Here is a 27,676-nt window from a genome sequence, read left to right as displayed (position 1 = left end):
CCTCTGAGAAGCAACTTGTCTCTTTCTTTTCGTAGCGGAAGCGTACTGCTGCAACTTCACTTACTGCGTATTTATCACACACAAACACTTACCCTCTCGTCACATTCTCACATAGAGACAAGTCTCACCAGGGTGCATTGTGGGCTGTGTGAACACCCGGGGTATATATTGTTACTTCAGCCTTGGCACGATCGCGGCAGAGATGCCACCCCAACGTCTTTCTCACATTCTTAATCACACATACATGTTCACATTCTTCTCTCCCTCTCTTTCTCCTTTTCTCCTGTGAGGAGGAATAAAATGCAGTGCATATGTTTGTTAAATGCTGCTGTTGTTTTATTTACTTTTTTTTTTTTTTTAGCATTTTTAATGAGTTTTACGGTGCTTTGACTTTTATGAGAAATTTTAAAGGGGGAAAATCCTATAGGTACAAGGCGACTGGGCAATATGGTAATGAATATTCAAAAATGTATCTAGTATTGACTTTTATCTTATTTAATCTTTTTTTCATCAGTGTATTAATTTGTTTTTTAAAATAACACACATAATCCTTTCTATTAGTGTGATCTGGAATAACGAAGATGGCTACCTTGATGATCTGAAAGCTCAATTGCACATTCCATCTTGTGATTTTCTCATGTGAAACTAAATACCAACAAGGATTCGCTACTTGGAGTTTGGGTTTTTGTTTTTATTCGCACCTGTTTATTTCTGATAGAAAAGCACAGCATATGTTGAGACGTCAGTCTCTGTCTTCTTTGTGTGACAGCGAGTGTGTGTGTTGGTCTTCATGTCTGTTACCTTGTGTCGCATGGGTGTGGCGAACTCCTGTGGCACCTTGTCATCGTCCTGTGATATGTGAGTCCATCAAGGTTCCTGTCTGATCACCAAACTGCTGCTGGGTACAAGCCTGATTTGCTGAACCTGCTGGCCGCGCCAATCATCCATACATCCACCAACCCCCCTCCTTACCCTTGGCAGTGACTGATTGATTTATTTGACAGGAAGTGGAAGACAGAGAGCTGTGACAGAGGGACCCTGTGAGGTGTCAGGTGCCGTGCACCCGTGCACAACCACGTCTTCATTCAGCGTTTGTCAGTACAGGGCCGCAGGAGCCCGCCGACTTCCTGTTTAACCCGCCTAGCAGGCAGGTTCCAATAAAGAGGCCGTGTCAGATACAATATGTGCTTGTGGGTCACTGCCAGTCATATGCTCAGTTACATATCACAATACTTCATGGTGGGTGCTTTGGGTGGGTACAGAGTCCCAGGATCCTGTCCAGAAGCCATGAATCAGTTCTGAACTTAGAGGTTAGGGATGGTGAGTGAGTCAGTGAGCAATAGACATAATTAATGTGACATTAGCGAATAATGTTCTTACAGTACTATGTGAAAAAATAATCATCATATGCAAATATGAGCAAAATATCGAGTCAACAACAACAAAACGCTGATATTGAATTAATATTGATTTTGAGAGGGGGTTCTGCCTATTATTTGCTTAGCATAGAATTTTGGTGTGTTTTGTGCTGATGTTTATCTGTGTGCTTGTTTGAGAGGGTGGATGGCTGCCGCCCATCTGAGGGCAGACCTAATGAAGCGACTCATTGAGTCGGCGGAGACACGGCGAAGGAGAGGAGGGCACTTTACTTTCTGTTTGACTAGATACCTAATTGTCTGGAATGAGTGGTCTTCATCGATGGCCTCAGCATGTCCTCTTTTTATTTATTTATTTGTTTATTTATTTTATTCTCCCTTTTTTTGTGGAGGGGACGTGATAATTTTCTCATTTCCCTGCATGATTTAACGCTATCAGAGTCTGCAGGATTCGTTTGCATCCATGCAGAGTGGCTGGTGTTTCTCAACTGCATTCCATCACCATATTATTTTAACTTTTGTATTCAAGAGAAAATTTAGAGTAGCGTACATAAATATGAATGAGAACCAAGGATCAAAAGACCATGTTGACTGATGTTTTATTTGCTGTAATTCTGTAATTTTACACTTCATTTAGCTTGTTTCATCATATCCACACCAATCTCCTTCATTCGTTCATCCACTTGTCTGCACACACAGATACATACAATGGTGGACATAAAAAAAAACGAGATCAAACACGGTTGTAACCTGTAAAGACGCTGGCCTGGATCAAAGTACAACTAAATCAATACAGATGACCCTGGGGGACTGTCAACAGAGACCCCATAGGACCAATGGGGATTGATGTCCAAACCCAGTGATTGATACATCTTTGTTCTTTTTTTCTCCAGGTTCCTATGTGTGAATCTACCATGGACCACATGCTCTGTGGGCTGCTGGTCCTGGGTGTGGTGGTGACAATGGCCCAAGCCTGCCCAAAGTACTGTGTGTGCCAGAACCTGTCTGAGTCCCTGGGTACCCTGTGCCCTGCCAAAGGCCTTCTCTTTGTGCCATCGGACATCGACCGGCGCACGGTGGAACTGCGTCTGGGTGGCAACTACATCCTGCGTATAACTCAGCATGATTTTGTCAACATGACCGACCTTGTCGACCTGACACTTTCCCGCAACACCATCGGCTACATACAGCCATTTTCCTTTGGCGACCTGGAGACGCTTCGCTCCCTTCACCTTGACAACAACCGTCTGACAGAGCTGGGCCCAGATGACCTTCGGGGGCTGGTGAACTTGCAGCATCTCATTCTTAACAACAACCAACTCGGCCGCATCTCAGATAGGACCTTGGATGACCTTGTCCTTGTGCTGGAAGACCTAGATCTGTCCTACAACAACCTGCAGGGGCTTCCCTGGGAGTCAGTTCGCCAGATGGTCAACCTGCATCAGCTGAGTCTGGACCACAATCTTCTGGACTACATCCCAGAGGGGACGTTCGTTGACTTGGAGAGGCTAGCACGTTTAGACCTGACGTCCAACAGGCTTCAGAAGCTTCCTCCGGACCCCATCTTTGCCCGGGCACAGGATTCGGCGTTGCTGACCACACCATTCGCCCCCCAGCTCTCGCTAAGCATTGGTGGGAACCCACTGCACTGCAATTGTGAGCTCCTGTGGTTCAGGCGTCTGGAAAGGGATGATGATTTAGAAACGTGTGCTTCCCCTCCTGGCCTGAAGGGGCGCTACTTTTGGAATATACGAGAGGATGAGTTCATGTGTGAGCAGCCCCTAATCACCCAGCATACCCACAGGATGCTTGTACTGGAGGGCCAAACTGCCAATCTGAGGTGTGAAGCTGTCGGAGACCCTACACCAACCATCCACTGGGTTGCCCCTGACGACCGATTGCTTGGCAACTCTTCCCGGACTGTGGTTTACAGCAACGGAACCCTTGAGATCATGATTACCACATCCAAGGACTACGGCACCTTCACCTGCATTGCTGCCAACATTGCCGGAGAGTCTACTGCCACCGTTGAGCTGTCAATCATTCAGCTGCCACACATCAGCAACAGCACAGGGCAGGCCACACAGCCCAAATCTAGACTATCGGATATTACTGGGACAACCAAGACCAGTAAGACGGTCCCCAAGGTCCAGCCAGATAAGGCTGTGTCAGTGTCAGATGTAACTGCTGTCTCAGCTTTAGTCAGGTGGTCCGTCAACAAAGCCGCACCCAAGGTGAAGATGTACCAGCTCCAGTACAACTGCTCTGATGACGAGGTCCTCATTTACAGGTAAATCCAGATTAAAGTTATGTTGAGTTAACTGTGAAAGATAGACATGCTGTCTTCTTCTACATTTGGCTGCTACCGTAAGCAGCCAAATGACCACAGCGGATAAACTGTCTCCATTTCCTCCGGTCCTCTGCATCTTTCTCTTCGACCCCAACCACATTAATGTCCACTCTCAACACATCCATAAACCTCCTAATAGGGATTCCTCTTTTCCTACTGCCATGGTAGCTTCATCCTCAACACTCTTTTCCCAACATCAAACCAAGTCCAAACCTACGTAATCTCACATCTCTGACATCTCTAACCCTAACTGTTCCTCTCATGCACTCATTCCTAATTCTGTCCATCCTCATAACCCCAACATAAATCTCAGCATATCCGGCTCTGCCTTCTGTCATTTCATCAATGCCACTGTTTCCAATAGATAGACATATTGTATTGGGTGGAAAATAATACCACCCCAGATGCCTAACTACAAGAGAGCACAGACTGTATTGACTTTGCCTTTTTGGCTTTATGACATGACATGCTTTGTTGATTTGTTGTATTTTTTTTTGCTCTGCATGCATGGTTATGAAACAACATATGGGCTAATTAGATGATGAGTGATTCATTGGCTCAGATATGGAGAACTGAACATACTGTGAAATAAAACCAAAACAAGGCAGAGTTGACACGAGTAGGAGGGGTGATGACGTTCTCCTTCCTCTTCAGTAGTGTGGTCATTAGGAATGCGGAGTCTTAATTAAATACATTTACATTGTCAGAGTTATACCTCGTTCTAACACTTATTAAATAACTGGAGAAGAAAGACACGAAGCAATTGAGTCCGTTTTACTTGCAAGGAGAGCAATCAGAGACGCACATTACAGCATGCCTCCAACAGCTCTGTGGTTTCTGACGTGCCTCCTCCTTTTATTCAATACTGGGTGGTACATTCAGACGTCAGATGGGTTTGTCCCGTAGAAATTCGTAGAACTTCACTGTTGTTTATCTCATGATTGGTGGTCTCCTTCTTTTTCCATCTGCAAGTTCTCCGTTCGCTGTTTTCCCAGATCCCGCCAGGTCTCGGTCACCTCGCCCCGGCGACTTTGTGTTGCAACACTTCTCTTGTTCCTCGGTTTCTCTTCCAAGCAGCTAATGATTAATGCTGATGTCTTTTAGATGTTAACATTACAAATACAGATGTTGGCTAATGTTTACTATAGCTGGTGTTTTCCAGCGGTTAACATTCCAAATACAGATGTAATACAAAAAGGGTGATTGCATGATAACTTATATACTTTTTCCAATACATTTACATTTACAGCATTTATCAGACGCCCTTATCCAGATCGACTTACAATCAGTAGTTACAGGGACAGTCCCCCCCTGGAGCAACTTAAGGTTAAGTGTCTTGCTCAGGGACACAATGGTAGTAAGTGGGATTCGAATCCGGGTCTTAATAATAACTGAGCTGAGGGGCAGTCCTAAAATGAATAGCGAGATCAATTTAACAATCCAAAAAATTCAAAGAGGAAACCAGAGCAACATGCAGGCCTTCAGAAAGTTGCAGTATTCTGTGCTTACCTGAAAATTGTCGGGGTTGGATGTATCTTAGCTTATCTAATGTGAGTTCTGTTTGAAAAAGAGGACAACAAGAAAAAATGTGTATCCGCATCTGCTCTTGGAGGCGTTCAATACCGTCTGCAGTTCGCAAGACATGGTCGGTTTCCTGTTCATGGATTAAGCCTAGTCCTAGACTAAGCGAACTACACCTCACTGAGGACTTCACTGAAGTTCTCTATTAATCTATGGACTAGGCTTAATCCACGAATGATTCATTTTATTTCATCTCTGTCGTATTCGGCAGTAACATTTAAACCTAAAACATCCTTGTGAAAAAAGGAATTGTACTGGCTCACATGTTCTCTGATTTATATACCAGACGAGGGACAACCAAGTTTCAAAATCGTGTTTTATTGATTTTTTTTGGAGAACATTGTTCTTTCTCTATTCATGCACAGTGGCACAAACTGTGACTTTACACTGAATTATGTTCTCAGCCCACCCCACGCTCAGAAGCAAAGCCAGAAACGCAGCTTGCCGCTCGACTCATGCCGTTTTCCTTAATAGTATAGCATGGCAAACAGTCCAGGGGGACACATCCGTCATCCTGCCACTATGTCCCTTGAATTGTTAAAATGTCGACAACAACTCACTTGTACTCTTCCGACTCACAGTCCAAGAACGGAGCTCGTTGTCCTCGTTGGGTTCTGTCAGTCCAAGTGTGTCTAATGAGCCATAAACTTTATTATAGGCGTCCTGTGCACTGCATTACAGTAAATCTCAATGTGAATGTGAAATCAGCCAGGAAGGGAAATCCAGTTACTTCATACCATTTTTAAATCACTTCTGCACTAATGTCTTTGGAGGAGTTGTCTTTCTAACCATAGAATCCCTCTTCATGTTTATGTATTATCTGATTTCATAACCCTGGGCATATTTATGACCTCATTTCCAGTAATTTATACCAAGGGCAGGATGCAGCATGAATTATTTTCACATACAGGCCACATAAATTCGGTTGTTGTTGGGTTCGGATTCATAGCAGATACTGAGCGGAGATAATTATGTTTCGCCAGGTTTACAGTGAACGCGTTCCTTCTCGCAGCTGTCGCCGGGGACAAGGAGGTTTATGTCTCATCATTTCTTCCCATTAGCAAAGCCATCTCCCGCCTAACTTCCTCCTCATCCACGTACTTAAATCACCTGCATATCCGCTCCCATCGTCCTGCAAGAGCGGAATCACGAGGGGGTTGAGGTGGCGTCGAATTTACCCCTGTGGTAAGGCCAAGATGGAAGAGTCGCTTGGAAGATGTAGAATCGCCAACAGGTTAACGGTGCGATCAGGACTCCTTTTTTATTGAGTTTCCGGAGACAAGGAAGGTGTGGCGGACGCGGCACCTTGGCAACATTTCACCTGAATTGCAAATGTAGCCTGCAAGCTATACTTAAATGGACAATAGCTGGCACGTCACGTGCTCGTGTCATCCCTCAGTGCATTTCACCATGGACAGGGCAGGTTGAGGTGAACCCAGATAGGAATGTGGTTACGCCAACGTTGCACCATTCTCACTCCCTCTCTCTCTTGGCGGCTGTCTTGAAAGCTAATCATTAAAAGTCATTACAATTTTATTAGAGCTGAATTTTAAATGCATGCACAATACCCCCCCCCCCCCCCCCCCCCCCCCCCCCCCCCCCCCCCCCCAGCTATTACCCCAAATTGTAACTGGGTTGAATTGCATTACCCGTAAGTATGCGTGTTCATTGACTCAACCTGCCAATCTTGCCCCGGTGAAATACGGTATCACATTTTAGTGCCACTTAAGCTCTTAGCGGTGATGGATTGGCATAATCCATGTGGGAAGGAAAAGGGCAATTTGCCTTCAAGATATCTGACATTTTCCGAGCCACCTTGCTCTCCAGAGACTTTTAAAAAAAAAAAAAGAAGGAAGGAAGGGAGGGAGGGGTTTCTGTTGACAACCTAATCAGATTAAATGTACACGGCAGCAATCCGCACAGTAAGGCTTTCTGGAAAAAGCTGCTAATATCGGGGTGGCTCGGGTTCTCCCCTCCCCAATTTGTGTGGCATCGCCTACCGCCAGGCGGCTGCCGCATGCCACGCCAATTTAGTCTGGAAGTCGGCTTTCCCTCAATCTCCTGCTCATGTGAAATAAATAACGCCACAGAGGGGCTTCACGCTGCGCCTCAGCTGGAGAAAAGCCCACCATGTATACCGAAGCGCCGCCTCTCTCCATCTCTCGGCCCCCGAACACACTCATAAAGTGGAGTGGCAGAGAGGAATATAAATGCCTACTAGTCCCAGATGTCGTCCCCTGCTGTCATGACCATGCTTTGCCTGCCTATTTCTTTTGAATGCATTCATCTGTTAGGATTATATGGTGCAGCGAGAGATCATAGTTTTCGATGTACACTCAAGGCTATCTGTACACACACACATGCACACACAACAGTGTCTCCGTTTTTTTTTTTTTTTTTTTTGTATCGCTGCTGTGACGGTGCGGCAAAATCCCGGAGTGTGTGGCAGGAGCGAGCCCATTATACGCTTTGCTTACAACCGCATAGTCAAATTTCTTTTGCTGGCTGATGAGGAGGAGGGATCAATGGACCTGAAGGCCGCCTGGTGCAGAAATCGATGCAGAGAAAAAAACGGGGGTTTCAAAATCACAGTTTCAATGAAAAAAAAACAAAATGGAAAAGTGAGTGAAAAATGATGCATGAAATAGAGTGATTGGCGTTGAAAGAAAAAAAAAAAGGGCCTGAAGAAACGTGGTTGTTTATTAGGCCCAAGCTGCTGTTTGCTAAATGACTCGACATAACCCTTGCCCTGAAACGGTCATTAAAGCGGGCGGAGACGGAGGCCACTGTCTGAATCGAATGGCACGCCGCAGTATTCCTGTACACTTTCTGATTAATGTTACGCCCTTGCGCTTTTAGCACTATGCAGGCAAAACACCTCTCAAATTGGCTTTCTGTGCCTGAAGGGGTGAGAAGGAAACGCGGCCTTTTTAATCCCCCCTCCTCTCTCATGATAAGCACGGACAGACATTTCCCTGGCACCCCACTTTGTGCCAATGTTTGAATTAAACCCAAAGACGGGCTGAAATCAATCTGAAACGGGCACCAGGGCAGTCAAGTTTCCCGCCCCGGCCCTCGGGAAGGGAATTAAGAGTGAGTAATAGATTATATCGCCGCAGGAGCCGAAAAAGCTGATATTTGAAAGGGAAATAAAATTGCTCTTGTGTCCACATGCATCGTTTCATTTTTTGTTTTTTTCTTGCAGGGCTGTAAGGAATCGCGCATTGCGGGGATGTGCAATGTGCTTTGCTAATCATGTTTAAGTGAGTCAGAGAGAGAGAGAAGTCAACAGACGTCAACAGATTCAGTGATCCGCGCATTTTTAATCACATGGGCTGCGGTGGCGCTACGTTCGATGTGGCCCTTTAATGGATAGAATACAGAGTGTCTGTTTAAGGCTGGTTTATTATGTACATCTGGGCCATTATATAGCTGTCTATCAGACAGACAGCTATATAATGCAAGACACTTAACCCTGAGTGTCTCCAGGGGGACTGTCCCTGTAACTGCTGATTGTAAGTCGCTCTGGATAAGGGCGCCTGATCAATGCCGTAAATGTAAATGTATCAGATACCAGCCTCTGCTGGAGAATAATTCGGCATAATGCCAGAATGATTTGTTCAGTATTTAACTAGCTCTAGATATGGGTTATATGCTCGACAAAAACCGAAAACAATTGCAGGACTGGAGTTTAAACACTGCGCTGTCTGATGGTAAAGCAAAATTGTGCTGGACATCAGCAATCAGCAGAAGTGTCAAGCCCTTGTTTATCTTTACTTTGTCTAAAAATGAATAGGAAATAACATGAAAGCAATTTAAAATGTTGTGCAGGCACAGAATAGCGTCAAATTCAAGTATGAAGTTATTCTTAAACAACGTATTCACAATGTGTATTGCTATCTTTCAACAAGATTTTGGGTGGAAAATATAAAGTGCAGAGGCGGAGAATGCACAAAGTCTTATGTGCATGAAAACACTGAATAGCGTCTGTCATCGACCTAATTTATATGCGTGAGGTCACCTCCCACTTACCACATTAATGCAAGCTACAAGATGATTTGAAAATAACTTTGTTCATGCCACTTTGCTTTGCGCCTAACACAAACACTCATTTTGTAGCAATGTATTCTGTCATGAGCCCCAGGAAGAGCTTCAAATGTCCTGGTCACAGGTTCTGGAGGTTATGGTTCTGACATGGTTTCTGTTTCTAGATCCACACCAAATTGTTCTCCACACCAGTTGTTTCCCTTTATTAGCCTTTGCAGGTTAACTGCAATAGAAAGGCTCCTCTTAAGGTTCACCCTCAATTCTCACTCAGCATTCTTACCTATTCTCCTTTGGAATTATTTATTTATTACTGTCCCTTTCCATGGACGAGCTATCAGATCGCCTGTCTGCTCCATGCACCAGGACAGATGGCTTAAAGAGATAAAGCCAATTACTGCTGGCTGTCAGTTAAAGCGCTGGCCAGAAAAGAGCAAAGAAAGGGAGGATCCCCTCATCCGCTCTCTGCGGAAATGACAATCACAAGCGGCACTCGTGCGGCGGGGCAATGCAGGGCGGGCTAGTCCTCGTGTCTTTTGTGCAGCCTTACAATAGCATTGTTTTCAGATGTTTCCCATTTAGAGCTCCCTCACAGTATATAACATTTCTCTCCTCCACAGGATGATTCCCGCCTCCAGCAAGGCCTTTCACGTGACCAACCTGGTTTCGGGGACGAAGTACGACCTGTGTGTGCTAGCGGCCTGGGACGACACGGCCACCACCCTCACAGCCACAAATGTGGTGGGCTGCGTTCAGTTCTTCACCCGCGATGACTACCCTCAGTGCCAGTCTTTGCACAGCCAGCTGCTGGGTGGCACCATGATCCTGGTGGTGGGAGGGGTGATCGTGGCCACGCTCCTGGTCTTCATCGTCATCCTCATGGTGCGCTATAAGGCCGGTGACGCCGAACCGGCCGTCGCCAAGCTGACCAGCGTGAGCGACACCTACTCTCAGACTAATGGGGGCCGGCTGGGGCAGAACGGTATGCCCCTGCCACCCCCCAAACCCAAGGCCAAGGTCACCATGCGGGACGAGGTGGTGGAGTTCAAGTGCGGCTCCCTGCAGAGCAGCCTTTCCTCCTCATCCTCGTCTTCCTCCTCAGATTCGGTCAACGCGGAGTCCTACAGCCCCAACACCACACTTGCCAACATCTGGAGGTCTGCCAACCCCAAGCCCAGGGCCAACCTGGACAACCTGCTGGGGGCTTTTAATTCCCTGGAGCTCCGGGGCCAGGGAAGGGACCCCGGCGGGACGGGCAGCGGCAGCGGCGGTGGGGGGGCTTCCTCGTCCTCTTCGGGCGTGGCCCCCGCCACCGACAAGCAGCCCCTGCTGGGCAGGACTCTGGACTCCAAGCTGAGCCGGCTGCTGATGCTGCCGCTGGACTCCAAGCCCAAGAGGAGCCACTCCTTCGACATGGGCGACTTCGCGGCCTCCACGGGAACGCAGCTGTGCAGCTACCCCCGCCGCATCAGCAGCATCTGGACTAAGAGGAGCCTGTCGGTCAACGGCATGCTGCTCCAGTGCGACGAGGAGCAGGACACGGGGGGGAGCAAGGGCACCATTGACAGTGCGTCCGAGTGGGTCATGGAGAGTACTGTGTAGGACCAGGAGGAGCTTTAGAAACATCCTTAAATTATATATTTATGAGAAAAAAAACAAAGACCCAATGGAGACTGGGCAGAGCAGAAATGAGGGAGAGTTTCCTTCTCTCTGTCCTGCATGAAGCTCAACTGTGTTAATTCTGTGAATTTCTTCTCTCTTTGATTTTTTTCTTTCAGTGTTGTGACAAAATTGCAATCATCATACGCCTTGCTACGCTCTGGACTGTTACCAAGGTGGCGACTCAGTTATCAGCTGGAGATTCTGGTGTGCGTGTGTGTGTGTGTGTGTATGTGTGTGTGTGAGCTCTAGATTTGTCTGTGGGTGTGTGAATGTCTGGATAAATAGGAAATAGGATTTTGACGGAAGGCTATGTCTGCATTTGTATGCTTGTGAGTGTGGAAAGAAGGCAGTGACAAGATAAATAAGGAAACACATCTCAGAATAAAACCTCCGGGATGTTACTGTCCAACAATGTGGGCTGAAACTTGATGAGTCGATCACCATGCCAACGACATGAAAAACGGACAGTGAGAACTGCAGAGAACCGCTGGAGCTAAACCCCTTTTTTCAACCATGTAATGAATTTTTATAGTTTTTATTTCATTTTGCTGGTCAAACACACATGAGCTACGGACTGCTCACCCCCCCAGTGAAGGTGCGTTGACAGCGAGAAGATCAGAGAGATCATGCTCTCTGCCCAGCTCCCGGCATCCACCTGTACAGGCCTCAGTTTTACACATGTACACTGTTTTCTATGGTTATTAATATTTATTTACATTTTTTTTTTCTATTTTTAGTCTATTGTTGTTCATTTGGGAAAGAGAAATTTTCACCCAAAATGCCGTTGCAACTTTTAGGAAGCTATTGCAACATAAATCATTCTATAAATGTGATTCACAGAGGATTTTTGTACTGTGATGCGCTGAGATGTAACAAGATGTATGTAATACTATGTATTTAATCAGTGGAGCCGAATATATAGGGTTATGGGTGGAATTTCTAAAAAAAAAAAAATCAATTTGTGGGTTAATTACAACACAGGGAGCTCCTTCGCATTTATGTATATTGAAAGGCAGATAAAGATCATTCAGGCTCCATCAGTTTCATCTGCATTATCAGTTAGAGGAATGACTGGGGAAGCAGACAGACAATCAGAGATCTTGGCACAGCCCCGTCCCAGATTAACAACCCGGGTGAGAAGTCTAGGCATACTAACCGTTGTGACTCTACAAAGTCGTTGATTTCACTGCCATGTAACCTACACAGATAGACCATGCACTGCATCAAAATGGAATATGCAGATATTAATAGGGGGACAAAATCATGCAAATGGTTTCTAATGTTGCAGATGGCAGGTCTGACAATGTTGTGTCTTTTTTTTTTTTTTCTTTGCTAAATACACATCAACCATTCATCTTGAAAAATACCCTGTTGCTGAGCAAATGCATGGTTGTTAGGATGCCCGGAAAAAAACTGCGAATTGCATTCATGACAAAATTGAGGCAGAATTCTTTTCCTTTCCAGTTCATGATAGCATCTGAATCATGTTTCCACGGAATCCACCAGATGAAATTTCCCTTTGAACTTGGCTGCCCGTCGCGTTGCGTTTGAAGATGGAATTTAAAGACCCCCAGTGATCTCCGGGTGAACGGCCTGACCGTGACCGTGCTCCCCTTCATCTGGAAAAATCTCCTCGTCTGGATACTCTGCCACTCTGACTGTGCTCGCCGGTTCTTTCTCTTTGTACAATACCTAAGCGGCCACGTGTGCGACAGACCTGTACAGCTGTGTTCATTCTGAGGTGTGGGATTGTGGGATGGGCGTGTCACTGTGTTGTTACAGCGTCTCTGTACTTACCTCACATGGACTTGTAGTAACATGTTTCTCTCTTCAGACTTTTTTTTTCTGTTGTTGTTTTTGCTACAAAAAAAGAGATAAATATCAAGATGTCCTGAATGAAACAAAGTGTGTCAGAGTATTTCATTCTTATTATTTAATTCTTAACCGATCAAAGGCGTGTATGATGTTGTACCTAGGGCCAAATGAACTGCGTGAACTGAAAGGAAAATGAAAGCCAGGACAAAAGGAATTCAATGAAATAAGTCAGGAATAAAGAGTACTTTCTTCTGGTCACAAATCATAGTTGTTTACTCTGAACAGAATGGATAAAATAATTAATGTTCTTAGAGTCCAGAAAGAAAGAAATGTGAATGTCTACTGCATTTTATGCCATCATCAAAATATCCTCTAAAAGCTGAAAAAATGACTGCAAATTGTCAGTAATTTTGCATGGAAAAACCGATATTTGTGTTGATCCTTTAACCAGTTTCCTAACAAGTGAAATGCAGTTATGAGATATTAGAATTATTATTTACCAGCTAGCCCCATACCCCGCATTTGCCCACTTTTTGCCCAGTGATGGGCAATAAAAAGAACCCCCACCTTCAGTCATCCTCGTGTGCCCGTTTTGTTGGTATTCAGCTCATGTGTGAGCTCCTGTTAAGAGTAACATGGATTTGTACTGAAAGAGTACATTTCAGAGAACATGTTCCGCCAACAATCATCTACTGTTGTGTTATATTAACGGTATAAAATACAGACTTCCCCCCGGTGCAAAGTGTAAAAAGTTTGTGACCATTTCGTGAGTGGCAGACGCGACAAAACTCCACTTCCTTTAAAATGTGTTGACATTGAGACGAGCCACCACTGACTTTAAAACCGCCCGTCCCACCAATGCTAAAACCCGCGCAGATCGGTGAGTAGATCGGTGGGATTTAAATAGCCTAACATGGCTCTTATTTTCACGGCCATAACTCGGCTTTAACAAGGTCTGTCTCCTGACTATTAACAAGAAGGGGTCGGTAAAAGGTAACGCGTCTCGTCTCAATGTCAATCAAAACAGGACCCGGCTTTTGCAAACTTCCTCAATACTTTTTAAGCCCATCAAGATGCGATTCGGGGTAAAAACCGGAGCTGTGGTTATGCTTCACAAGCCCGCAGTAGGGAGTCACATCCCATAATGAGCAGCGGCCAAGAGAAGGTTGTGCAGTCGCCCCTCGCCGTCTAATCCGTTCCATCTCGAATGAAAGGTTACAGGTTGGTCTCTGATAAAGCGTCCCTCTGAGGCGGGAAGACAGACTCGCATGTGTCTGCAGCCTGAGTGCCGGAGGAGGAGGGGATACAGAAGAGCATTGAGGAAGAGAGAAAAGCACGGACGGTGCAGTCTGATGACGCCGAGCATCTTAAGAAGTTTTTTTTACTTTCTTCAAAGAGCCTTTGGATTTCCAGGCTCTCAGAAAACGCTGAAGCCAACACTCATCGACACTCTGGGGCAGCGGTGGCCCAGCGGTTAAGGAAGTGGACTCGTAATCCTGAGACGCCAAGGTGGTGGGTGAAATGTAGAGGACACGGTTGCTGTGTATCACAATGACAAACTCGACCACTTTTACTTTCACACCGGTCACTGCCAATGTGTCATGCACCAACGTCACAGTTCAGTTGTTTGCCACGTAAGAATGACATTTCGAGGTTCACAAAGTGGGGTTTGTTTTATTGGGAAGGCCAAGAGTAGAGTAGTGAGTAGATAGATTCAGAACCCAAGCTGTCTACTCACCTTCTCTCTCTCTCTTCACAGGGCTGACTCCAAACCAAGGCATAGATGGCAGGTTTAAATGCCTGTAAGTAGCAGCATTATATCACAGTCATGTGTCATTTCTGGCAAAGCAAAATGTTCCATCTGCACAAAAGTGTTCTGATTTTAGAACACTCAACTCATACTTGAAAGTGGATTAATGCTAAACACAAGTACGCAGGAGGGCCAATATAAAGACCAAATACAAACAGCAGACACGTGCGTAAACAGATTATACTATATGGCATTTAGCGAAACAGCGCTGGCCTGTATAATCAAATGATAATCAGGCCATAATGCCTGCTTCTGTCATCTGACCATTTTCAATTTTTTTATTTTTTTTGCAAATTTGGCTTCATTTGTACTGCAAGGAACATGGTGGCCCGTACCAGTGAAATATCAGAAACATTCACAGCTGCCTGTGAAGCTGGAACACTGCGGTTTCTGGAAAGCAGCGGCATCCATTCTGCTAAATAAGTAAGAAAATAAGTAAGAAAAGCAAGGAGACAAATTGATGGTGAGTCAAGTTTGGTTTCAGGAGTGGATATGAAGGGCAGATTCAGATTGTTTAGTAGGCTGCCAGTGTCTTGGTAGACCACAAAGGAATCTGAACACTGAACCTCAGGGGATCTCAGTTTTCTGATGCCCCTCTGACATGAGTTATATGAGCTATTTCATGTGAAGTGGTTCTGGCTCCAAGTATATATTTATACATAAATACATGTGTGTATTTTATTTATATTTTTATATATATATATATATATATATATATATATATATATATATATATACACACACACACACACACACACACACACACACACACACACACACACACACACACACACACACATACATACACACACACACATATGTGTGTGTGTGTGTGTGTGTATATATATATATATATACACACACACACACACACACACACACACATGTGTGTAAGTTAAAACCTTTTCTTTTTTGGTGTTACTTCTCTTTGCCAGCGTCATGTCTTACACACTTACAAAAAAGGCCGTGGCATCAGCTCAGAACTGCCAGAAACCAGTGGAACGCAGTGGGATCCATTGAGACTGTCTAGGATTTAGGATCTGTGGATGGAATAAATACTGTCATACTGTCATAAACATTGGTACAAAGTACAATTTCTCCCAGACAGGGAATTGACAGGGAATTGCTAAAACTGCATCATTATATATTAGAAATTATAAAAAATAAAAAACAGGTTTACTACATAATGCAGATTACGCTGCTCCTTAAAATGTGCTACTTCTGGTTATCCAGTTAACAGCTCCAAAGTGAAAAATAATTGTTGGAAATATGCCCTGAAATGAAAATACAGACCCACTTCTTGCCAGGCCAAAGGATTCATTATGGTCCACCGGATCCTGTACGTTTACTGGAATCGCACGTTTGAGTGGGTGAGTAAACAAGCCAATAAATCAAAAACTTACAGCTCTCACTTACAGAACCAAATTCATTAGAGCCCAGGCTAACGCAAGACGTCAGAGCAGACCGGGAAATGATTGGGCTTTAATCAATATGTTTGCTACACAGACTTCCTTGGTGATTATTTTGGCCCGTTTGGCCTTGAGAGTGCTTCTTCATGAACTGTTCTTTTTTTTTCTTGTTTTCTTGTGCTGTTCCTTTTTTCTTGGGGTGACCTCTGAATTTCAATTATAAATGGACTGCCTGAGTACAATCAATACGGCTGCAGACTCACCGGCAACGCTGACCTCACGCAGGTTGTCCGTCTGTCCGTCTTTTACCTCCCTGTCAGTCCAAAACTGATCCAAAAACAGGAGTGGTCTGGTCATTTGTCAGCATGTCCCTGTGCTGTGCACACTTGACCCTCAAAGTCAGGTCTTGACATTTTAAATTCTCATAATTGAATATCATCTCACCCTTCCATTTGCTGGGGAAGGGGGTTCTCACTAAACAAGAAATGAAAAATAATTCTGTACTGCAAACGTGAAGAGTTGCAGGGACATTTTTTCCACCTCATTTCTATTTGAGTTTTTTTTTTTTTTGCTGTTGCCTGATTAACTGCAGTTTGCTGCTACTAATGCAGCTATATTGAATTCATTAAATACATTTAACCGGAATGTGTTTCAACAAGGAAAATCGATGGAAGGCTCGGGGATGTGAGCCCGACCTGTAAACATCGCTTAACTGCTGTTCCAGTGCGAAGGATACTGAAAACACGGTTATTACTCAGCAAGTCATCTGTCAAATATAATCCCAGTCCTCAGAGAGGAGCCCAGAGGGGAGTTTGGAGATGCCACAATGACTACCGGCATTTATTTTTATCACGCCAGCAGCCCTGGACCAAAGGGTGCTTCTCAATGTCAAGGAAGTTTTTTTTTTTTTTTTTTTGCTATTAAAAATTCAAGTGTGCCGCATCCTCGAGGGCTGTTCCAATGTCTAGGGTCCTTCAAATTCTACACAGGGCCTAGTTCTTGTTTCAGAAGGATGCATCTTTTAAGTTGCTTCCTTACTGCACACTCACTGAACTTCTCCAAAGGCGTGGAGGAGAGATTTTTGAGCCGTTTTCGTTTTTTCCTTATCTGATACTGCCATTGTGCTGACTGTGCTTTAGTTGGCCTTTTTTGATCCCATATAGCTCTTAATGTTTAGGTTTTTACATTTTAGATTAATTAGTCTCTTACACAAAACCAAAAAAAAAAAAGATAATTAATAAGTCACAGTCTTCTTTTAATCTTTTGGTCAGATAATCTCATTTTTAGTCTAGTTTTCATCTTTTTTAATCACAGCTCACCCTAATGACTTACTTTTTTCTTGGAATGCTGATTCAGCAATGTTTTAGATAAATGGGTGTCATTAGCTATGTGCCACTTGCTTTTTAAGTTGACAATAAAAAGTGGAAGTATCACAAAACATATCTTTGCAGCCTTAAATATCTGCCAAAAAATGGCCAAATTCATTACCTGCCCTCCTCCATTAGACTAGCCGAGACAACCACCACCTTTAAGAAGCAGGTGAAAACCCGCTTATTCAAAAAGTATTTCGGACAAATCTAACACTTACACACGCACATGTGTACACACTGTACAAACAATACAAAAATATATATATATTATAATTTTTTCTTCTTTGTCTAGCACTTAACAATCTCCGAGCATGCTCTTTGCTGACAAGTTAGGCCTTATCAGGGCTCTTAGTTTTGTAAACTCATAATTCTATAGAAATCGAACGAGAATTGCTGGTGTCTCCCTCTTGTAAGTCGCTTTGGATAAACGCGTCTGCAAAATAAAGTAAAGTAAAGTAAAGTAAAGTAAAAATTGCATTTGATGTAAGCGCAGTAATGCACTGCAGTCGCACAGCATAAGAACAGTTGCAAAAGCACAACAGGCATTTTGCATAAGCATGCATGAAAGCAATGGGTTAAAAAAAATTAGTTTTCTCACTCTTTAAATGTTCCATTTTAATTATGGTTAATTACATAAGTATGTGTTCTATTTGCCCTTTTCATATTTTCACATACAAAGTATGTTGGATTGCCGGAGTGCAGGGAAATACACCGGCCTTGTTTTATTAACATCGGGGAAATTTCCGTCCTTGGCTTGAGCCGGGGGTCACATATGGCAATGACAAAAACAAAAAAAAAACATGAGCTATGTGGCTGTGTGGCCACCATTGCCGAGTCCCTCTGTCCCCCATAATTCCTTGGGCTGATGCCCATGCGCTAGGGCTAAGTGGTTAACAGCTAATGAGGAATGCAGCGCAACTGTTTAGAGACTGGTGAATTACTTTGTGCGAATAACCCAATCATCTCCAGGGGAAGGAGGAATGTAATGAGTAATAACCCTTAACACTCCCCTCCCAAAAAATAAACTGGAGATGTAACGACATTTCGCTCCAGGATGGTGACGCTCCAGGATGGTGATGCTGTCTATTAATTTTGTTTGCTTAGTTTTTTGGGGGTTTTTTGTCACATGCTGAGGAAAGGTCCTTTGGGACAATTCATATTCATGAAACCTTACTCAGCTTGTTAGCACCGGCTCCTCAGCGTACAGGGTGGCTTTGAGTGTTCTTAGCCGAAGAGCTCTGTTGTCAGGCCTGCTGCTGTCTTCATCTCCATCCGACTCATGTGATATAAAGCTGATATGAGACCTTTTCTTCTGCTCTCTTGTCGGACTCTTTCACTTCTGCATTTGCTCACTCTGTCTTATAAACAAAGACAGGTAATCGATGCCTGTCGGACCCGGTCCCGTGCCGCTGGGGCATCTTTAAACATTGAGGTCAGGTGTCATGGTCACTCAGGGGCCGTTTCCAAGCAGTAACATAACATCATAAAGGCAATGAGAGCACATCAGAGACCGCACTAATGTGTTGTTTAACAGCCATAGGTCACAACATATCCATTAAGGTCAGTCAGCAAAAATGTTCTATTAAGGGAATACAGAAAACATGTTCTTTCGAATCGAACATAAAATAGATTTAAGTCATTATATTGGACATTTTAAAAAGCCTGAGAGGCTGGATATCCTTGTTAAATGTCTGTATGCACGAGAAGGTCTGTGTGTGTGTGTGTGTGTGTGTGTGTGTGTTAGCCATACAAAGGAGGAGTGTGTGTGGCTGACCCAAAGGAAGATATCTACTGTCTCACAGTGCTGAAATATGTTGGTGAACACTGACCCCTGGCGGTTGCAATAATTACAGCTTTTTTTCCCACCAGGATGATTAGGCAAGTGAGTTACAAGAGACTGTAAAAGCAGGGAATTAAGCTGTCAGCAGATCAGCCATTTCTTGTGTGGATTTATTTCGTGTTTTTCTCCCCATTTCACTTCGTACTGGAACAGCAAAGCCGGGTAGTGAATTAGCTCTAAGCCGTGAAGATCAGAACAAATTAGACCAGGGGAGGAGGCAAATGCACAAATGGCTTTAATTTCCAAGGACAACTGAATCCAAATATCAAACCGGAAAACTGCAATCGACCCAGGCAAAATGATCGCTATAAACAAGGTAAAAACCACCATGTCAGGAATCGGGAATAAACGTGTAAAATTTATGAGTATGACTTTGTAGAGTGAGAGGTTGCATTTGGTCCAGGAGAACCCTAAACACTGAACTTCAACAAAACATAAAGGTACCATAAATACAACTCTGGCACCAAGACCAGTGTGGATACCAGACCACTGCGCCGTGACTGGACAGGGAGGGTGAATCTTGGTAACTGAGCATGAAGAGTACACACAAAATTCAACAATATGATGGTGAGGAGACAAGATGGTATTGAATATTCCACTATACAGTTTAATTGTTGGACATTTATTAGTTTCATGTGTATTTTGTGAAAATTGCGCCACAACTCAGTATAGCCACAAAGCAGACATTTGTGATTTACCCCAAAAAACTAATTTTGCCAAAACACAACCAAGGAATAAAACTCAGTGGTCTCTGTACTAAAGGGAAATAGAACAGAAGAATCACACATAAGAACATGTAACACAGAGGAGCAACATGGGAGTGAGGCAGCATGGGAAACTTTCGCAGTCGCAAACCCAATCACCCCAGTCACAAACGTTTCAGTACTGCTTGTACCAGCAGACTTCGGGACAGTTTCTTCCTCCTGACCATCAGGCTGTTAACCACAAACCAGCACCACACTGACTCATAATCCCCAAACTCATATCCGCAATTTTCTTTATTTGCCCAGTACACTTTTTTAATTTAACTAACTGTATATGTGTTGCTTCTACAATGCACATCTAATTTATTATTTATACACATTTACGATTATAGGTTTTTTATACACCACTACTGTGTGAGAAGCTTTGCACACAGAAATTTCACTCATATACAAAGTACCTGTGTATTGGTGTCATGTGATGCGATTTTTTTATTTGATTTTGATTTATATTAGGATGATTGAATACCCATGGGGGAGATGAGCCAACTGAAGCAATCCTTATTGCGATACTAACTAAATCAAGAAATAATTTGGGGCTACATGTTCCTGAAGTTCACATTTTCTATTGGGATTGTTCAACTCCTTACCTGTGTATTGGTAGCTCTTCACTGTAGAACTGACCATTTGTAGTGCTCTGGATAGCAGAGGAGCATATGTAATCATCAGAAAGAAGGAATCCCACCCTGTTGAGAAGTGGGTCCATGGTGTAAAGAGGGTGTAAATTCATTAGCCTGGCGAAATATTATTGATTTAGTTATGAATTCGACAGAAGATGACAAACAAAAAGATCCCATTTCTCATTTAATACCTAAATCTATTATATTATTCATATGCTGATTAGACAGAAGAGGAAAACATGTCTTTACGGCTGCTTTGAAGAGAAACATTCTCGTGTTGCATATACACACAATACATTTTGGTTTGGACAGTTGCAAAAATAAATATAGAGGGCAAACATGTCCACACACCCCAAAAGACAGCATATCACATCTGAGATAAATATTTAATCTCTTTCAAATATGACATGCATAAAGCCAAACACTAGTGTAAACACGGATGTGCTAATCCTTTTGATTTATCGCGGTTAGTGAATAGAAGCTGTGTGTGGACATTTCTGACACCTCGACCTGTTGAACACGTTTTCAGCCTATCAGTTCTGATGGTTGAGACGGGCCTTTTTACTCTTATAAAAGGTCCATTATTTTACACGCAATATTTTGTATGCATTTTACATTGTCATTAAAGACAGGGCTTCCCGTCCTATTTAGTGTCTCGGAAACACAACCTCTCTTGAGTGAAATATCAGTTGTCATTCTATATTCTACATGTCAGTTGTCATTCTACAACACCTACGGTCCAGGAGGACGGAATTTAAAATACTGTGTGCTACATGTAAATGGCTGGCATGACAATAAAACTTGTATACTTACTTAAATAGACCCACTCATCCACCCACTCATTCACTGGGAAGTTGATCCTACATCAGGACAAAGTCACAGTACATTTCTGTGAAGACAGGATAACCATCTTGTTTAATTTGTATTGAAATCAAACGTTTATTTTTATGAATTATATAAAAACACAGAGTTTTGCGGTGTACAGTACTCATTGTAACCACTAACTTTACACAAAAGCACAGCACACACCCAGTCTTCTGAGGTGTGAACCATGTCATCATGCTTGAGGACCTCCATGATGGTCTAGTGGCCACAGCCCTGGTTCGATTCCGTCCCCACACAGTGCTTCCCGGGCACCTTTCATGGCTGCCCACTGTTCACTGAGGTAATGGGTTAAATGTAGAGGACACATTTCGTTGTGTGTTCTGTACTGCAGAGTTTCTCAGTGACAATCACTTTCAGAAGATATTATAGGAACTGTAGTCTGCTAACTGAATGAAGAGAGATTACATCACAAGGTTCTTGACAAGTTGTAAGGTACTGGGACGTTCTGTAATGTCCTGCAGATGGACTGTACAGCATAACTGTTTATTTATTACCTAGTCAGGCTATTTCTTGTATGCAAATGTGCCTTCATGTTTTTGTACTAGTTAAAGCAGTAAAAGTTTGACCAAAAATTAAATTGGATTTAGAGGTGTAGATCAACACAGGATTGGATGAAATCTTTCTAAATGTTAACAGGTCTCTGTACCTGGGATTCAAGTAACCATCCACAGAATATCAATAGATAATTCTATTCAATAGGTTAATTTCTTACACTACTGTACACTTGTGTGCTGGGGTGTGTGAGCTATTTAAATCCAGCCAAACACAAGTCAGGTCACTCCTGCTCTTGACGCTGAAGCGTTGTTACACTCAGTCTGTCACTCATTTGATACCAACAAGCGTCTGAGACAAACTGAACGCCGGTGCGATGGCCAACTTTAACCTTCACATCTGCAGAGACGGGCTCACGGCTACAGATTTCAGGGACAACAAAATCAAAGAGCTTTCTGTGGTGAGTGAACCTGCCCTGCACCCATCATGACACGCTGAAGATCACTTCAGAAGAGTTTTACCATTCCGGCTGATGGGTTCCAAGGAGCTCAGTTCTAGCCTGTGATTGTCACTAAATTCCCGATTCTTCCATCTACAGGGCAACCGGGACGCCTTCCACACAGCCGATCTGGGAAACATTCTGCAGAAGCACCTCTGCTGGAAGCGCAATCTTCCCCACGTCACACCCTTCTATGCCATGAAGTGCAACAACAGCCTGCCCATCTTGTCCATGCTTGCGGACCTTGGGACAAGTTTTGACTGCGCAAGTCCAGTAAGAATACGTCCTGCTCACCTGCGCAAAATCTGAAATCATTGTGCCTTCCTGCAGATTCTTGTCATTTGGTGTTTTTATGAAGGTGGTATGATGGCCTTTAACGTCCATATAATCTATGATTAACAGCATTTCCCGTCAGTGTCACTTGTGCCCTGTTGATGAAAACATCAGTCTTGCATGCTGCAAAAATGATTCTCCATTCGTTTATTCCTGTTCTACCATGAAATTGTCACCTATATGAGAAAGAAACAGAGCTGGACAGCGGAAACGGTGTTAAATATCACCTGAATCATCAAACATACTTGATAGTATGAATGTCTGGTCGATAAGGAAGTCTGAAATACAAGCAACAATGGCCTGGTTTCCCAAAAGCAACTTAAGCAGTTATGAGGTGGACACCATACCCCGTTACAAGGTCATACAATACCTGTACGGTTTCCAGAGAAGTTCCCAAAGGCGCTGAAACTTTGCATGTGCTCTAAGTACATTACCTTCTTTTTGGATTTTGTTGCAGGGGGTTAAAAAGGGGACCCGCACTTTTAAGAATAGCAAACCCCAATATTGACATTCATGGTCAACAAAAAAGGAAAGAGTGGCAAAATATGGATGATTTTCCCTATCTTCGCACAATCAAATTTACAGTGGCTAATGTTAGTTATGTCAGCATAAATATCTGCAATGTCTCCAAATATCGTTAGATGACATGATCCTAACATTTTCTGGTACTCTGGTTCGGTATTTCATGTTGCCCTGTCTTGCCTCTGATTGTCCTGATTGTTGTCAGCCATTACAGTTTGTAGAAATGTGTCCTGGTTATGTCCTTCTGCAGTTATTGTCTTTTATGTCTTGTGTCCTCGTGTGCTGTCCTTGTATGACTTTCACGGTTTTGTATTAAATCCCCATTTATGTCGAGTCGTGCAAATGTGTCCATCTCTGCACTTACATGGTCCTGACTAGAACAAATTCAGCTGAAGTTTGGTTATTTCTTTCCTGTGCTCATTTCTTTACTATATATACATATATACACACAAAGCTAGAATCAGAGATGGATGATAAGAGCATGAAGAAGAAAAAATTGAAAGACATTTCTTTATCTAATTGATGTGTGTTTGTTTGCAGGCAGAGATTCAGTCAATACTGTCTCTCGATGTACATCCCAGCAGAATCATCTATGCAAACCCTTGCAAGCAGGAATCCCACATCAGGTACGCCTGCAACAACGGCGTTCAGATGATGACCTTCGACTGTGAGGAGGAGCTGGTGAAGATCGTTGATAATCATAAAAATGCCAAGTGAGTTGGACGGTCAGCTGCTGATTTAAGTATACAAACACTAGATAAAATCAATATATAACTATACCTGTACTTCCTCTGTGCTTCTCAACACTCCCACGCTTTCCATAACCACTTAGTCCTGTTACTCAGGGTCAAGGCTGCCAGAGTCCTTCCAGGACACTGGCAGCAGGGTGGAAACTCACCCAGTGTGGGGTCCCTGCCTACCACAGAACATATACACACACACACACACACACTGACACCTACGGTCAATTCAGTCACATATTCACATAGTGTACATGCCTCAGAGGAGCGACAGGAAACTGAAGAACCTGGAGGTTCTTCCCCTGCCCACAAGGGGATTCCATACAGAAATGGTCAGATCCGGGATTCAAACTCACAATCTTAGAGGTGTGAGGCCACGCTGCTAAACGCCGTGCCACTGATATTGTGTTCTCAACACTAAACAAATATATGTCTGTATTTCTTTATTTATTTTATTTGTGGCAGACTCGTTTTGCGTATAAGTGTTGACGACTCCAAAGCCGCATTGAGGCTCAGCTCCAAATTTGGGACCCCGCTCTGGCAGTGGCCCAGGCTCTTAGAGCGAGCCAAGGAGCTCTGCCTGGAGGTGATCGGGATCAGCTTCCATGTGGGATCCGGGTGCAGTGATCCCAAAGCCTTTAGTCAGGCCATTTCTGATGCACACAAGGCTTTTACCATGGGCGTGAGTATCCTGATGTATTTCTCTGCCGGAAAGAAATATGGGGAAATACTTTGGTAGTGATTATGAATAGAAATTTAAAGACATCTGAAAAACATCAGCCAGGTTGTATGTTGTGATCTATCTGATTATACATTATAAAAAGGTGGTGATTAAAAGTAGTTTTGTCATGGCTTTAAAAAATAATGTACAAAAATATTCCGATATTATATTAAATATCATCTTAAAACAGCATCTTGCATTAAATTTTTGTTGTTGTTATTGTTGTTTTTAGCTTTTGGTTTTATACTGTTGTCTAGGTCTCAGCTGTCCCGCTATTAACTTTAAGCACTGCTTCCTTAGACACTTCCCATATTTCAATGCAATTAGGAAAACAGGCTTAAAATGCCACAGTGACAGGCCTGTTGAAAAGACCAGGCGAGAGTGAGATAGAACATCATATAATTCCTCTCAGCCAGTAAAAATGCGTGTGCTTCCTATTGCAGGTGGAACTGGGCTTCAACATGACTTTGCTGGATATCGGAGGAGGATTTCCAGGGAGCGAAAATACAGCTGTAAAGTTTGAGGATGTGAGTAAATTTTTGCTGTTCAAATATTAATGCTGTTCAAACACAACACATTAAGACATATACATGCATCAAATAAGTACATGCATACGACAAATAAGTGAGTATGTTGAGTTACAACATGCAGAGCAAATATTAGCTGTTATCCCTGGATAAATGCCAGGGTTTGTCCGGAATTGATATATCTCGGTCCCATCTTCCTGTTATTGTATTGCACAATATTTCGATCTTTCGTAACACATCCTGCATACCATGATAATGACCCCACATTGACGTCATTTTTTCTTTTTTTTTTTTAATTGTTAAAATACACATAAGCACAGACATGATTGGCACAAATAAAAACAGTTAGCTTTTTTCTCACTTTTTTCTCTTTCCTATGACTAGTCTCTATGTGAGTGAATTTTTAACTTAGAAACTAAGATAAAAGCTAGTCAGATTATTGGGACTACTGGGATGATGACAGTCAGCATTAATGTGTTGTTGTTGGTCTAACTGTTGTTCTGAAAATTAAAACTTAAGATTTCAATAATTTTGGTTCTTTTAAACTCAGTCCTCATATCGAAATAATTCACTTCAAATGCTCTGAGAACCTTTTTTCTTCTTCTTCACAGTTTGCAGCCGAGATAAACCTGGCACTGGACACATATTTCCCTGCACAGGGCAAAGTCAAGATCATCGCTGAGCCCGGTCGATACTATGTGGCTTCATCCTACACCTTAGCCTTGAACATCATTGGCAAGAAAGCGGTTATGAAGAATCACAATGGTTAGAAAGCATGGAGCGGCGATGACTACTGATATCTTCATATCTTATGTTTCGTTGTAAAATTCCGACCTAGATCATTGTTCAGCAGGCCTTTGTGCTTTGTGAAACAAAAGAGAACCATTGTCGGGTTTGTGTCTTTTGCAGACGGGAACAAAGGCATCATGTATTATGTCAACGATGGGATTCACGGCTCGTTCAACATGGATGACCCAGTGAATTCCAACATCCAGCCATACTTGCACAAGGTACAGACTCCACAATCACCACTGCCGTCACCGAATGTACATCGGAAGATAAGGTCAATTTAAATTACATAAATTGATCAGAGCTGTGGATGCTTGCATTTATGGTGGCGTGTCAATGGCTATTCCTAAACGTTGTAGATTTTAACGATCGCCTTCTCGTTTTAAACAGAACTACGGTTCTGTTGAATGTTGCCGCTCATTCTAGTAATTTTTTGCTCTGCCAAAAAAGTTTTTTAAAAATCGCGTAATTCCACCCCTATCTCCCTGTCCCTACAGAAGTCTAGGTCTGATCATCACCCGTACCCTTCCGCCATCTGGGGTCCCACCTGTGACAGCTTTGACCTGCTGGTGAAGCATCTCTTCCTGCCAGAAATGGAGGTGGGTGATTGGCTGCTGGTGGACAACATGGGCGCCTACACCTGCGTCATGGGCTCCAACTTCAATGGCTTCAGGAGAGCTGACACCTACTTTGTAATGTCCCAGGATGCGTGGTGAGTCCTATTCATGTCCAGGCAATGGAGTGAACAGCATCTCCATAAAGTATGATGCTATTTTTTTTTTTCATCATCAGGGAGAAGATGCAAGATATCTGTGGGCAAAGAACTATGTCTAAACTACACATTTGCAGTCATGAATGTTAATTTATTATTATCTCCTACAACGTCCAGATGGAGCAATAAATGAAGCAGATCTCTGGAGTCTGTGGAGATCAAGCCTCAGAATAATTTTTTTAAATCTTGTGTTAAAGGAACATTTCCACACGTCCGATAATATCCACAGAAATCTGTTCTGTCTGTGCTGTCACACAAATAAACACATAAAAATGTCAATCTTTATGAATAAGGGTGAGCGCTGACAACATTATTTGCCCATGAACATGAATAAATTGCTTCTGATGTGCACATGTGTATCTGGGTGGGTAGGCTGGTAGTAGCCTTGAGGGTAGCGCACCAAAAGACCACAAAATCACAGGTTCAAACCCCACCTACTATCATTGTGTCCCTGGGCAAGACACTTAACCCTGAGTGTCTCCAGGGGGACTGTCCCTGTAACTACTGATTGTAATTCGCTCTGGATAAAGGTCTGTGTTTTGTGTAGCGTCTGCGTAGGACCACAGATGGTTGATCTTCAAAGAACCTTTTAACCTTTGACATTTACATACCAATTACAACCCTGGACCCTCACTCTGATCGTCCCGTCTTCCCCCACTGTCACAAATGTAGCGTCTGCGTAGGATCATAGATGGTTGATCTTCAAAGAACCTTTTAACCTTTGACATTTACATACAAATTACAACCTGGACCCTCAG

At 43.3% G+C, this 27,676-nt stretch overlaps 2 protein-coding genes across 9 annotated transcripts in view; both read left to right on the top strand.

Annotated features, from left to right (window-relative positions):
* The window catches only part of lrfn2b (leucine rich repeat and fibronectin type III domain containing 2b), a 102,018-nt gene extending 90,021 nt beyond the window's left edge, over positions 1-11,997 (top strand). For all 8 annotated transcript variants that reach the window (XM_029002601.1, XM_029002604.1, XM_029002603.1 and 5 more), the window contains 2 exons: positions 2,270-3,666; positions 9,972-11,997. In XM_029002601.1, the coding sequence (XP_028858434.1) occupies positions 2,270-3,666; positions 9,972-10,953 (2,379 nt within the window). In that variant the 3' untranslated portion in view covers positions 10,954-11,997. The remainder of the gene's footprint in view (positions 1-2,269; positions 3,667-9,971) is intronic.
* A 10,280-nt stretch (positions 11,998-22,277) lies between these two features.
* On the top strand, positions 22,278-27,203 carry LOC114803315 (ornithine decarboxylase-like). Its single transcript, XM_029002812.1, has 9 exons — positions 22,278-22,475; positions 22,614-22,787; positions 23,910-24,082; positions 24,575-24,791; positions 25,274-25,357; positions 25,969-26,122; positions 26,267-26,367; positions 26,644-26,858; positions 26,939-27,203. The coding sequence occupies exons 1-9, from the start codon at positions 22,392-22,394 to the stop codon at positions 27,006-27,008; spliced, it is 1,272 nt and encodes a 423-aa protein (XP_028858645.1). The 5' UTR covers positions 22,278-22,391; the 3' UTR covers positions 27,009-27,203.
* The last annotated feature ends 473 nt before the right edge of the window (positions 27,204-27,676 follow it).

Source organism: Denticeps clupeoides, chromosome 14 (genome assembly GCF_900700375.1).
Source record: "Denticeps clupeoides chromosome 14, fDenClu1.1, whole genome shotgun sequence".
Taxonomy (NCBI): domain Eukaryota; kingdom Metazoa; phylum Chordata; class Actinopteri; order Clupeiformes; family Denticipitidae; genus Denticeps; species Denticeps clupeoides.
The sequence above is the reverse complement of the archived record's forward strand: the minus strand, read 5'-3'. Positions and strand labels throughout refer to the sequence as shown.

Coding starts and splice junctions, on each gene's coding strand:
- LOC114803315 (XM_029002812.1), top strand. CDS start 22,392: ATGGCCAACTTTAACCTTCACATCTGCAGAGACGGGCTCACGGCTACA. Junction 22,476..22,613: donor AAATCAAAGAGCTTTCTGTG/GTGAGTGAACCT, acceptor TTCCATCTACAG/GGCAACCGGGACGCCTTCCA. Junction 26,859..26,938: donor GTAATGTCCCAGGATGCGTG/GTGAGTCCTATT, acceptor TTTCATCATCAG/GGAGAAGATGCAAGATATCT.